This window comes from Cucurbitaria berberidis (assembly GCF_010015615.1).
Source record: "Cucurbitaria berberidis CBS 394.84 unplaced genomic scaffold K460scaffold_1, whole genome shotgun sequence".
Lineage (NCBI taxonomy): Eukaryota > Fungi > Ascomycota > Dothideomycetes > Pleosporales > Cucurbitariaceae > Cucurbitaria > Cucurbitaria berberidis.
The window spans coordinates 1,940,101-1,951,501 of record NW_024468935.1 but is presented as its reverse complement, the minus strand read 5'-3'; the positions used below and the strand labels follow the sequence as shown (position 1 = coordinate 1,951,501).

Sequence of the window (11,401 nt, the reverse complement as noted above, 5' to 3'; positions counted from 1 at the left end):
TAGACATTGGTTGGGGGAAATCTCCATTTCTAAACGCTGACCTCGCTCATCAGTTGAGCCAACTGCTCATAGCGCTCATTGAAGTACACGGCAATGGGGGTATAGGATTAGTGAAATGCAAGGCAAATCGCAGTAGTAAAGACTCGAAAAAGAAAGCATCCGCCACCTGCGCAGTAGGCTAAGCAACCGTACGTACAAAGCTGCATGCCATGCTCCGCGTTAAACCAGCACACCCTGCCGCCGTATCCAATATATTTTTTGTTTGATTTTCGAATTTGAAGCTGAATATTACTAGGTCACATTGACAACCAGATCCCGTCGGAGACAGTCTATTTCTGCGCAGGGGTAGGCTGGGCAGCCGAGGGAGTGGTGTCGCTAGGAGCAGCAGGAGTTGGGGCTGGAGCAGCAGGCTGTGCTTCCTTGGCCCCAGCGTCAAAGTCGGGCTCATCCAATGGCCCACTCGTAGCACTCATGCCAGCTGCAGGCTTGCTAGCAGGAATCGTAGGCAAATCGAGGGGAGCAGCAGGTGCAGAGGGTTGGGCCGGAGCATCAGTCGCTTTGGCTTCAGTGCCCTTTGGGGTATCGGCAGCCGGGGTCTGAGCCGCCACAGCAGTTGGAGGAGGAGGCACAACAGCGCCAGCGGGTTCGGGGGCTGGAAGGCAGACTTTGTCAGTTTATGGTATCTCGAAGACAAAAGAGATTCGTTGGAGAGCCATGAAATCGTGAAATCGTCAAAACAAAGGAAAAGGCGTATCGGGCGCATGGGGGAAGTAGCTGCGTGTCGAAGCGAAGAATGGGTGAGTGCTGGCGCGACTTGGGCATTGTTAGATGGGACCACCCCAGTCGTCGTCCATTGCAATCTTCTGCCTTCGTCTCGCGCCATTCCAAAGTTCGTCTTCTTGGTATGGTTGCACACTGGGGGTTGAATGAGAAGTGGACCTACTCTGAGTAGCCTTCTTGACCTCGGTCAAGGCAGCAGCCTCATCCTTCTTGGGCTCGGCGGGAGACGGGACCGCAGCTGGTTGCGCTGGCTGAGCTGGCGCAGTGCTGGTCGTCGCTGGCGTCTTTGCAGGCTCGGGAGCGGTGGCTGGAGCCGGGGCGGCTGGCGCTGTCTCGCTGGGCTTCGTAGTGGCAGGTGACGAAGCATCAGCAGGAGCCGTGGGAGTTGGCTCCTCCTTCTTGGTCTTCTTCGAGAAGATGCTCCTGATGCCCTTCTTCAGTTGGGCCAACGCATCGGGTGCTGCCATAAGAGATGTGTCAGACAGGTGTTCTACTAGAAGACGGAGGAATGTGAATTGGAGACGGTGTGGAGAAGCTGTGGGGTTGAGGGTGGAAGTGGGGGTAGTGTTTGTGCAGTGTGTATTGGCAGTGACTCGCGCTGGAAAAGTAGGCAGGCAGGCGCAATGAGCGAGTGAATGGCGCAAGGGCAAACGAGAGAGCCATGGCGGCGTGCTCGCACAATGTCGCAAGGCGCGGGCAGTACGTTACTTACGGACTCCAGGCATGATGATAGCAGGCTAGGGGACAAAGTTCAAAGAGACGCACTCAAGACCTCGTGAGAGCTCGTGACTAGGGTGCGGGAAGGAGAGGGCGCAAACGTGATGCAGCAAATAAGTGAATCACCAAGGGAAGTCGTGGTGGTAAATACAAAAGAGGGCGAAGCATGTCGAGGAAGCTCAAGCGGTTCATGTTGGTCTGGCCTGAGCTTGGACCCCTAATCAAACGCCATCTCCACGCCCTTGTCATGCACCCCGATTGCGCGGCCTCGACCGAATCTAGCGGGCCGTCTGTGCGGAGTGGTATGCGCTCTGTTTGAGGCTTGCAGCGCATGTCTAGGAGCCGTTAAGTGGACCTCGTCGAGTGGCATTACTTCAAAATCAACGTCTCGATAGCCTACGACTCCAGATGTCTCAATGGCCCACGGCTCCACACATGCGGCAGGCGAGAGGAAAGATGCACACTCGTCTGTGTCGGGCTACTGCTGACACGCCAGCTGCACAGACGGGAGCGAGGGAACAGGGCACGCAAATTCGCGTTATTTTAATTCACCTGCCCCCTGTAACTGTTTGAGTGTTTGAAGACCGTCAACCACCACCATGGATACCAGTAACGCCACCAATTCAATCGACGATAGACCTCGTTTATTCGCTGCACTACAGCACAATCCGTACATCCAAGCTATTGTCACCGTCTTCGTCGCTTGTCTATGCACCCGGATACTATCATCGCAATGGTTCGAGGCAGCTAAATATAGCAATAGACGTGGTATCGAACCGCCTACGCTTCCGTATTGGATTCCAGGACTGAAGCATGCTTTTTCCATGGGTTATGACTCGAAGAGATTCCTGGCCAAATGTCTGTAAGTAACGGCCCGAACTGAACATCACCAGAAGGTGCTTCAATGACCGTTAGCTATGCTGACGTACTCACAGGAACAAATTCGGGGATGGAACACCGTTTTTCGTCGATGCAGCAGGACAGAGACTCCTCCTCATCTTAGATCCCGAGCACATCAAGGGAGTGCTACGCTCGTCTAAAGAACTCGACCCCAATCCCTTCATCCATGACAAGATACTGAGCGCCCTCATGGGAAGTCCCCAAGAAGCCATTGACCACTACAAATCGGACGGAGGGAATACGGACTATATCCAGACAACCCACATTCGACAGCACACTACTGGATCCAACCTCAACGCCCTGGGTAAGAGACTATTCGATACTCTGAGCCGCAGTGTCGAGCAAGCTTTACTACCGCAAGCCGACTCGGAATGGACAGAGATTCCCGACCTGTACGCTTTCTTTCAGCACCACGTCACATTGGCTATCGCCGAGACACTCTTGGGTTCCGCGATCGTCCAAAGTTATCCTGAGATCATCTCGGATCTTTGGACACACATCGAGCACACCGATCAATTCTTCATGGGCTTGCCACGCTTCGTGATACCGAAAGCTTACGCTGCCCGTGACCGATTGCTGGAAAACATTCGCAACTGGAGCAAGAAGGTCGAATCTCTGCGCCAACAGAATGCACTAGGTACCCACTGGGATGCCGTGGCCGGATCTCAGCTATTACAAGAGCGCGAAACGCTGTACGGTGAGCTGCCTGGACATGACGTACATGGAAGGGCAGCTCAGACTCTGGGATTACTGTACGGCGGGACCAGTTTAACTGTTCCAATATCATTCTGGTACTTCTTCGAGACTGCTAGGGATCGTGACTTACAGCATCGCGTGCTCGACGAGTTGAAAACGCACGCTGTTCCTGAGTCGTCCTCGTATAACCTCATGAAACTCGCAGCGTGCCCGCTTCTTCGCTCCATGCATGCCGAGACAACACGATACTACAGTTCCAATCTAACGATCCGCGAAGTTATCGTTCCCCAGTACGCGCTAGGCGCAAAATATGTTCTTGGGAAGGGTACCACAGTCTTCATCCCAAACAAATATGCCGCACAATACACTTCAGCATGGGCGCAGGTAAGGCCGCAAGCAATCACCAAGCCTCTCGATACGTTCTGGCCCGAGAGGTACATTGTTGCGGAGAAAGGGAAGCCCGAGCGATTCAGCGATGTTGGGTTGGCTGGTAACTGGACCTCGTTCGGCGGCGGCGAGCACAAGTAAGAACTCCGTCCTAAAAATTGCGTCTGGACACTCACTGATCTTCTTACCTCAAATTTAGGTGTCCTGGGCGTCACTTTGCGAGGAACATCGGCATTGTAACACTAGCAGTATTATTAGGAGTATTCGAGTGCGAGGTGCTTGATTTGAAAGGCGCGCACAAGACAGACCCCCGCTTGAAAGAGTATGCGTTTGGTACCATGAAGCCGACAGGCAAGGTAGCCGCAAGAATCTGCAGACGGCCAAACAGAAATAGCATACCAAAATGATGCACGGGAGATTTCGTGAGGAACAGTATTCAAAGCCTGGAACCCTAAACAACCTGTAAAATAGACCTAACGGTGAATAAGTTGGCTATGGTGTGAAGCATATTGCACCCTCTTAAGGAGTAATTCTATTCAAGCAAATCTAGTAGTCGAAATCCTCAAATACAACATTCTTGCCCGGCAGCCAAGACAACATCGCCTTCCTCAGCGGCTTCCCTGCGCATAAGTACCATGTGTCTGCCCCAATCTCCTCAACATCGCTCTTTGCCAATCTCCTCTTCTCAACCTGGACACCCATCGCCTCTAGCTTTCCCATCTTCTCATCCGTACTCCTTGAAGATATAATAGTAGTGAAGAATAAGGCGGTGCACTTGGCAAGCGCGGGATGTCGTTGCAGTATATCGACAGCCAGATCGATATCCGCCAGTTTAAGCGTCCAGAGAAGCTTGAACTTGCCCGAAGACAAATCAACGTTAGGAAGTTGCCCGAGGAGCGGCGTGATGCCTACACCTCCAGCGATAAACGGCGTCACCCCTTGTCCACTATCCTGCTTAATCGTGAACTCGCCGCCAACTCCCAAAATCGGGACCTCGAACCCAGCACGCTCGTTTTGGCGGAACAAATATCCCGTCACAGGCCCAACTTTTCGTATCGTCATCTCGAAGTCTTTCTCCTTTCCACCTTGCAACTTCGGAAACGAGGAAATTGTAAAAGTACGCACAAAGTCGTCGTTTAGACTCGTTGGATCATCATTGCGCATGTGTTCGTAGCCGATGTCAAGTTCTTCCTTGAAGTCTAGGGCGATCCATTGGCCTGCCTGGTAGTCAATCCCCCCTGACACTGAGAAAGTGAACCGCGCCACGGATTCCCCGATTGCTTCTTTTTTGACTAGCCGCGCGGTTTGCCGCTCACTTCCCGGCGCTGAAAAAGCAGCCTTGATATTTCCCTCCGACGCGAGCGTGCGTACAAGTGGGTTGTATGGACTAGGCGTCTTTCTCACGCCCCTAAAGGGCAGTCCAGCCTCTACAAATCGTGCTTCCTCAATGCTGATCCTGACCGCTAAGTTGCTGCCCGGAAGTAGGCTTGCGGCATCTGCACCAACGAGTATCTCTGTGGTTCCGGTGATGTAGAGGATGTTGCCGGTCTCGTAGTCCGGGAATGTGACGCCTATCTTGGGGTTCATTAGTAGGTTGCCGAGCGACTGGTACAGGCGGTTGCCTGAGTATTCGGGATAAATGATTTGGGTGGACGAGATTATTCGTACGAAACCAGGAGGTCCTCCACCTAGTACTACATTAGTATACTTATCAAACTGCATACAGGTTCCATAACTTACGGTGATTAGTATCGGCGTCGATCTCGGTACTTGTGGAGAGGAAGAACATGTCTGACTTTGATATCAAGGCTCGCCCCTCATCCGATAATGAGGGCCCTTGGGAAAGGACCCTTGAGGTTACGAGCGCCTGGCTGATGCTGTATTCATTTAAATACTTCGGACAGTTGCCCAAACTCTGGTCGATTTTGGTGATGAGCTGTATTTGATCCTGTTTCTTGTCTGCATCGCCTTCCACCTTAACGTCTACCTCCTTCACAGTCCCCGCCACCATTCTACCAGCAATCTTCACTCTCTTTCTGGTCATTAAATCGATCGCCAAACCCGAAAGTATCTTGCCTCCATCCTTTAGTTGTAACATCTCACCCTTCTCGGCACTACCGACTAGTGCCTGCACAACGGGGTCGTTCTTGCCATCGACAAGCGTCCGAGTGCCGATGAGGCCACCACCCAAGGGCTCAGAGAACCCCACTGAACCACCCCAGAGCGTAGTCCATGGACGAGATTGTGAGTCCAAGGTGCCCAGAGCGAGGAGAGGGCCGCGTTCGAGCATGAAGGATGCCTGGGGCGTGAGCATAGTAGCGGTTGGGTTGTCAAGTTCCGGGACGCGGAGCAGGTGCTGCATCTTCTCCTCGCCCTCGTTCCAGGGCATCGCCAGTGAGAAGGCCATATTGCTGGAGATGGGATTCGAGCTCCGGATCAGTTATATGGTCGTCGCCTGTGCGACTCCTTGCGCGTTCTTCGTCTTCGTATATACAGTAATCCGTCCTTCCAACGCCTTTCGGGATATCTCAAGTCAGGCGATTATAGATATATGTATTTTAAAAATCCTTCGCACCATCTAGCATTTGCAATACGGGCTTGTCGGGATCCTCGCTATCTTACTGACAAGGCTGCTGACAGTGCCGATATATCGGCATCGGCACTGACTAATGCTACGGCGGCCACACGCAAAGCAGAGAAAGCTTCTCAAAGTGCCGTTGGGACACACGAGGTACGACCCAGTTAATGGCATGAATGATTACTCAACTGTCTAAATCGCGTAGAAAGTGGGTAGCGTTCACAAGTCTACAATTAGCCTGGTACTATAAGTCAACGCCCAGGCGGGCACATGCAGGTCTTGCAGGGGTCCTGTTAATGCGGTGGGGTATGTCAAGACTAGAATCAAGGCACTCCTTCGTCTACTCTAGAAATGTCATGGTAGTATCTGCGATGCTTCCAGTCCTCCTTCTAGTCATTCTATAGCGGCACAATACTTAGATGCCACCTTCGAATATATAGCAAGTGCGGCTGAAAAACCATACAGGGTAGCCAGCTAACTGGACCCCTTGCTCTTTTCGCGATCTTCAGATCCCATCGACCTTCAACATCCCCCATCCTATGCTCTATATCGCACGGTCAGCGAACACCCATCTGTCTTTACTGCCACCTCCTTGACCTGATTGCTTGAATCTACACATCATGGCGTTCCGCAAAGACCGCGTGAAGCCTACGCACTACCCAAGGCTCCCTTTCCATCTGATCAGAAGCGCACAACTAGTCTCGTCCTTAGTAGTTGCGAGTATAATGTTCTACTTCCTCAAAGAACTAGCACACGATAATTACAAGCTGCCATGGACTTTCATATTAGTGCGCATCCTCCCTTTCCTCCCTCACGACCTGCCCAACTTGCTAACACTTCAGCCCCAGCTCTTCGCCGTCTCCCTCCTCACAATCCTCGCTCTGACAACGACAATCGTCCTACACTGCTTCTACGGTCTGAACCCCGTCCTCAATACGAGCTTAAATGGCGCCCTCACACTCCTCTGGTCCGTAGCCTTTTCGCTGCTATCATGGTGGTCTTCTAGTACACTTTCACACGTCTGCAACGTTGACAATTGGGAGGACGAGCTAGGCATCTCCGTATGCAGACTCTACAAGGCCCTGTTTAGCTTCGCGTTACTGGGTCTGGTGGCGACATTGTTGGCACTGCTGTTGGATGTGAGGGTGCAGCGTAATGCGACGCAGAGGGGCACGTTTCAGCAGCTTCAGATGATGGGTGGTGGGGATGGAAAGAGGGAGGTTGGCGAGCAGGAGCATGACGAACATGACGAGCATGAGGTGCACCCCAATTCCACTGCGGCGCGGAGGAACCACGGCCAGCAGCAGAGGGGGGGAGAAGGGTATGCGCTACCAGAAGAGCAGTTTGCATATGAAGACACAGCATATCAAGGTGCCGCGGGGCAGGTGGGACGGAGGAGTTTGCAGCAGAGACCGTAGGGTCAGGGCCCGTTATTTGCCCCAGAATTGCGTTGCTACATACAGTTCCTACAGTTCATTCTAGAACGCCGCCCAATGCTGGTGGCATGATGCCGGGTATCATAAGTGTACAAATCTAAAAGACGTCTTCCATGTTCACATCCATTACGGCCGCGACCGCCGCCTGCTCTGTGCCAATGCCAGCGTTCATAGACGGAATAGCTCTTGCGTTGATCTCGTCTTCAATGAAGATACCAAAGCCACCGAATGCTTCGCGCAATGTCCGACTGGCATAGTCCCTTACGTCCCACATTGCCACCAGATGTGCAGGGTCTTTCTTGAAAGTCTGGTACCAGTCCACCTCGTAGTCGTCCTGTTGCACAAAGTATTGTGGCGTTATTTCCCATCCATCGAAAGGGTCGAAAGGAGCCTCTTTGGGCGGCGCGACACGCTTTTTTAGCCCGCGAAAAGTGAACCCTGTGTCCTTGTCGTCTTTGTTCGCAGAGGTGTCTAGCATGCTCCCAGAGGAAGCGCTGGGCGCTTTTCGTTGTACGACGCCTTTCTTAAGAGTAGGGTGATCAGTGGGCAAAGACTCAGGCTCGCGTCTCGAGGGGGCGAGGTTGAGTTCGGCCTTCTGGTGTTCTTCCCACCGTCGTAGGCGGCTCTCGGTCAATTCGACGTCGACTTTGAGTATGAGATTCCACGTAATCTCCTCTACCTGTTCGAGGTAGTCGTTGTAGTCTCTAAGCGTCTCGAAATCGGCTTCTTGCTTGGTCATACTAAAATATAATTAGCCTCGAGCAGAATGCCTCTCACCATGCAAACTCACGCGCTCATTACTCTCTTCCGTATGTCCACCTCTCTCTCAATCTTCAGATCCTCAAACGTCTGCTCTCTGAACTTGTTCCTCCTCAGCGTCCTTGCGCAACCTGCAATCGGACATGGCGCAGGCCCATGACTGAATATTCGGTCTACGCAAGACTCGCACATCTTGTGATAACACTCGGGATTGACCCTGAATTTCATGTTGGGGTTGAGGTACCGCGACGATTTGCAGACGGGGCAAATGTCTGAGGAAGGGTCAGCGAGCGAGCGAGCACGAGGGCCCTGCTGCAAAGACAAGCTGTGAAGGGTCTTGGAGAGAGTTGACGCACCGCCATCTTCAGCGAGACGCTTCGTGGAAGCGCCATTCGCGCGCGTGGGTTGCTTCGACATGGCGGAGGTAAGGCGGAGGTGATGCGGAGGAGAGAGTTGGAGCTCGACGCCAACTTTACGTTGAACTTCACGATGACTAAGCGATGTTCGCCGTGCTTCGATGAGTTCAGTGAGACGGAGGGGCGCACATGTCCTAGTGAGGGAGGAACGACGTTGTAAAGCACCTTAAGACTGAGCCTTGGAGGAGCGATAGCTCTGTAGCTTTCACTGCTGCAGCATGCTTCCCTTGCGGGACTAGCGTCAAGTCGGCCACTTCGCCCTCCGTTTCTCGTGCAAATTCCGACCCCTCTTCTTTCCTCCATGCTCGACAACGAGCTGCATCACTTCGCAAGCATCCATGGCAGCCTCGACACAAGATGCTCTAGAGAGCATCGAGCGCCGCCGTGCGCAGCTCCAGGAGAATGTCGACAAGCTTCAGAAAGCCTTGTCGCACTGGACGACCTGGGAAGCCGAGTACCAGATGCTTAAAGAAGAGATACAGAGTGCCGGAGACCCTGCCCCTTCGCAAATCCGTGTGATTGCTAGTCATCTCGGTAGCTCACTAGTCAACGAGAAAGAGGTCGAAGAGCTCCTCGGCAAGAAGCTGCAGACGCCGCGCAGTGCTAACCAAGTCGTTGATTTAATCTCTAGACGCATTGACTATGTCCAACAGAACAGTGCCACCATCGAAAAACAGCTCAATGCCGCAGAAAAGCAACTTGCAGGTGTCGATGTCCTACTCGAGCCGGGCATGGAGAATGAGGATGGGCTACCGATGATGGATATCGAGGAAGAACTGGATGACGAGGGCAAGGAAGTCTCAAGCTCCGTCAATCAGACTGGCAAGGCTGCCGCTGAGATTGTAGAAGTGTTGCGGAAGGCTGGCTTACAAAAGGCTGAGCTGGACAGGCAAAGTGCAGTACAAGAAGCACAAGAAGATCCCCTGGAAACCCCGTCAACATCGGTGTCTACTGCGGTTGTAGCGGGAGAGCCTGACCCAGCAGCTGCGTCTACCCAGTCAAAGCCAGAGCTATCAGAATCCGAATCTATCAGAAACATTCCCGCGACGTCCGTATCGTCTGTAGAGGCTATCGAACATGAACCTAGGAAGAAGTCGGCTTTGGAGATGCACGGCTACAATGACGATCTTGCAGCAGCAAATTTCAACAGCGGGACAAAGGTCATCGAACTTGATGCGGACGATAATCTAGTTGCGACCTATCCAATCATCCCGCAGGGCGAGTCACCAGAAGATGCTGAGCTGCGAAGACAAATGCTGCAGTACGGGTTGTCCGAGGTTGGGCAGATAGTTGCTGAACTTGACCTTGATCAACCCACCGCATCGTACTCGGACGACGACATGGACGATGATTACGATGATGATTACACCGAAGGAGAGGAGGAGGAAGACGAGTACGGCCGCACCACCAAGCCTGTACTTACAGAGGAATACCGCGAACAGATGCGAGAGCTGGAAAAGAAGCTCGGTGCTCGCATGCTTGAAAACGTTGGACCTCAGTCTGAAACTTCCCCTCTGGCGGAGCATATCGGTGACATTCGCACGATGCGTGTGCGGAAAGACGATCGATTTGACCAGTCAATGGAGGCAGAGGCATCCCAGATGCCGAAAGTTGAATCCAAGTCGCAAGCCAAGAAGAAGGGTGTACGCTTCGCCGACGACCTCGACATCTCCGAGGCCCCGCAGTCAGAACGAACAGCAGGACAAACTACCCAGTCCGAGACTAAGCCAGCTGGTACCATGTCAGATACCATCGTCGAGCGCGCTGCCACCACGCCCCAACCGCCTATGGAGCCCTCCAAACCCGCAAAGGTTTCCAGATTCAAGAGCGCTCGAGCTGAGTCAAAGCAACCGCCACAGATGCTACCAACGCCCACCATTCCTGAGGCACCTCCTGTCCCTACCGGACCCGTTGGTCGCACGTTAGCCAACACAATAACCGAGCATGTGGGGTCATCGTCTGAGCCCCAAGCCCCGGATGAATTTGATCCGGTCGTTGTGAACCGCGAGATTGAAGCCGAGTACCACGTAGCGCGCAACAAGTTTATCCAGCAACAGGGCGGCTTCAAGCCCACGGAAGAAGACAATGAGAGCGCCATAGTAGAAGAACGAGATGGGAAGACGAAGAAAGTGAGTCGGTTCATGGCGGCCCGATTGAAGGCTGATGGTATGTAAGATTTCTGTATAACACTGTGTTCATTTACATGCACCGTCCCTATTCCGCTACTTGACCAAAGTCATTGCTGTGATGCGTTAGGCTGCCTGTACATCTGTGGTACTTTCTACACGGTCAATCGTGAAACTGCAGAGCGTACTAGGAGTAGTCTGGGTGGCAAATGGAACAATTCATGCCCGTGAGAGATACCACTTATGTATCATGTCTCACATTACATTCGTTCCTAGAGTAAAGACCAACGGGGCTCTCTGACGTGGCTGGCTTGCTTGGCAGCTGATGCCTGGCACGATTGTTTATGCTCTGTACATATGGACGTTGATTATGTTAGTATTATGAATATCATGTTGAATATGCCAGCATATTGCTACTATGAATCCGAATCTGTGATGACTTATAGGCCCTAATAGCTCTAATGGAGTAGAGAGTCTTGAAATCGGAAGGATCAGACGCTTAAAAATTAGAAACTATATATACCAACTTAAAACCTATCTTTCTTCCCGTAAAGCTCTTCGTATTGGTATCATCAACCTGCAGGGGAAGATGTAAACTGTGGGTTT

General features: G+C 52.5%; 6 protein-coding genes across 6 annotated transcripts; 3 read left to right on the top strand and 3 right to left on the bottom strand.

Annotated features, from left to right (window-relative positions):
• Positions 1–329: 329 nt before the first annotated feature.
• Positions 330–1,505, bottom strand: K460DRAFT_372597 (uncharacterized protein; the record flags this gene model as incomplete). Its single annotated transcript, XM_040934525.1, has 3 exons — positions 330–652; positions 836–1,240; positions 1,493–1,505. The coding sequence occupies 3 exons, from the start codon at positions 1,503–1,505 to the stop codon at positions 330–332; spliced, it is 741 nt and encodes a 246-aa protein (XP_040792869.1).
• A 458-nt stretch (positions 1,506–1,963) lies between these two features.
• Positions 1,964–3,957, top strand: K460DRAFT_13651 (cytochrome P450). The gene is made up of 3 exons (XM_040926711.1): positions 1,964–2,359; positions 2,433–3,617; positions 3,680–3,957. The coding sequence occupies exons 1-3, from the start codon at positions 2,097–2,099 to the stop codon at positions 3,885–3,887; spliced, it is 1,656 nt and encodes a 551-aa protein (XP_040792868.1). The 5' UTR covers positions 1,964–2,096; the 3' UTR covers positions 3,888–3,957.
• Positions 3,530–6,260, bottom strand: K460DRAFT_301190 (oxidoreductase-like protein). Its single transcript, XM_040929861.1, has 3 exons — positions 5,221–6,260; positions 3,680–5,168; positions 3,530–3,617 (listed from the first exon to the last, which is right to left on the bottom strand). Exons 1-2 carry the CDS (start codon positions 5,885–5,887, stop codon positions 4,027–4,029), a joined length of 1,809 nt encoding a protein of 602 aa, XP_040792867.1. The 5' UTR covers positions 5,888–6,260; the 3' UTR covers positions 3,530–3,617; positions 3,680–4,026.
• A 418-nt stretch (positions 6,261–6,678) lies between these two features.
• K460DRAFT_273142 (uncharacterized protein) lies at positions 6,679–7,476 on the top strand (the record flags this gene model as incomplete). The annotated part of the gene is made up of 2 exons (XM_040927852.1): positions 6,679–6,846; positions 6,907–7,476. The coding sequence occupies 2 exons, from the start codon at positions 6,679–6,681 to the stop codon at positions 7,474–7,476; spliced, it is 738 nt and encodes a 245-aa protein (XP_040792866.1).
• Positions 7,477–7,591: 115 nt separating this feature from the next.
• Positions 7,592–8,670, bottom strand: K460DRAFT_372593 (CDK-activating kinase assembly factor; the record flags this gene model as incomplete). The annotated part of the gene is made up of 2 exons (XM_040934524.1): positions 7,592–8,234; positions 8,285–8,670. 2 exons carry the CDS (start codon positions 8,668–8,670, stop codon positions 7,592–7,594), a joined length of 1,029 nt encoding a protein of 342 aa, XP_040792865.1.
• Positions 8,671–8,972: 302 nt separating this feature from the next.
• On the top strand, positions 8,973–11,319 carry K460DRAFT_361118 (uncharacterized protein). The gene has a single exon (XM_040932393.1). It carries the CDS (start codon positions 9,008–9,010, stop codon positions 10,841–10,843), a length of 1,836 nt encoding a protein of 611 aa, XP_040792864.1. The 5' UTR covers positions 8,973–9,007; the 3' UTR covers positions 10,844–11,319.
• The last annotated feature ends 82 nt before the right edge of the window (positions 11,320–11,401 follow it).

Bases quoted from the DNA above. Each gene is read 5' to 3' on its own strand.
- K460DRAFT_361118 (XM_040932393.1), top strand. From the start codon at position 9,008: ATGGCAGCCTCGACACAAGATGCTCTAGAGAGCATCGAGCGCCGCCGT.
- K460DRAFT_301190 (XM_040929861.1), bottom strand. From the start codon at position 5,887: ATGGCCTTCTCACTGGCGATGCCCTGGAACGAGGGCGAGGAGAAGATG. The intron at 5,169-5,220 runs GTAAGTTATGGA...ATGTAGTACTAG, and splicing joins CGACGCCGATACTAATCACC to GTGGAGGACCTCCTGGTTTC.
- K460DRAFT_13651 (XM_040926711.1), top strand. From the start codon at position 2,097: ATGGATACCAGTAACGCCACCAATTCAATCGACGATAGACCTCGTTTA. The intron at 2,360-2,432 runs GTAAGTAACGGC...ACGTACTCACAG, and splicing joins AGATTCCTGGCCAAATGTCT to GAACAAATTCGGGGATGGAA. The intron at 3,618-3,679 runs GTAAGAACTCCG...CCTCAAATTTAG, and splicing joins TTCGGCGGCGGCGAGCACAA to GTGTCCTGGGCGTCACTTTG.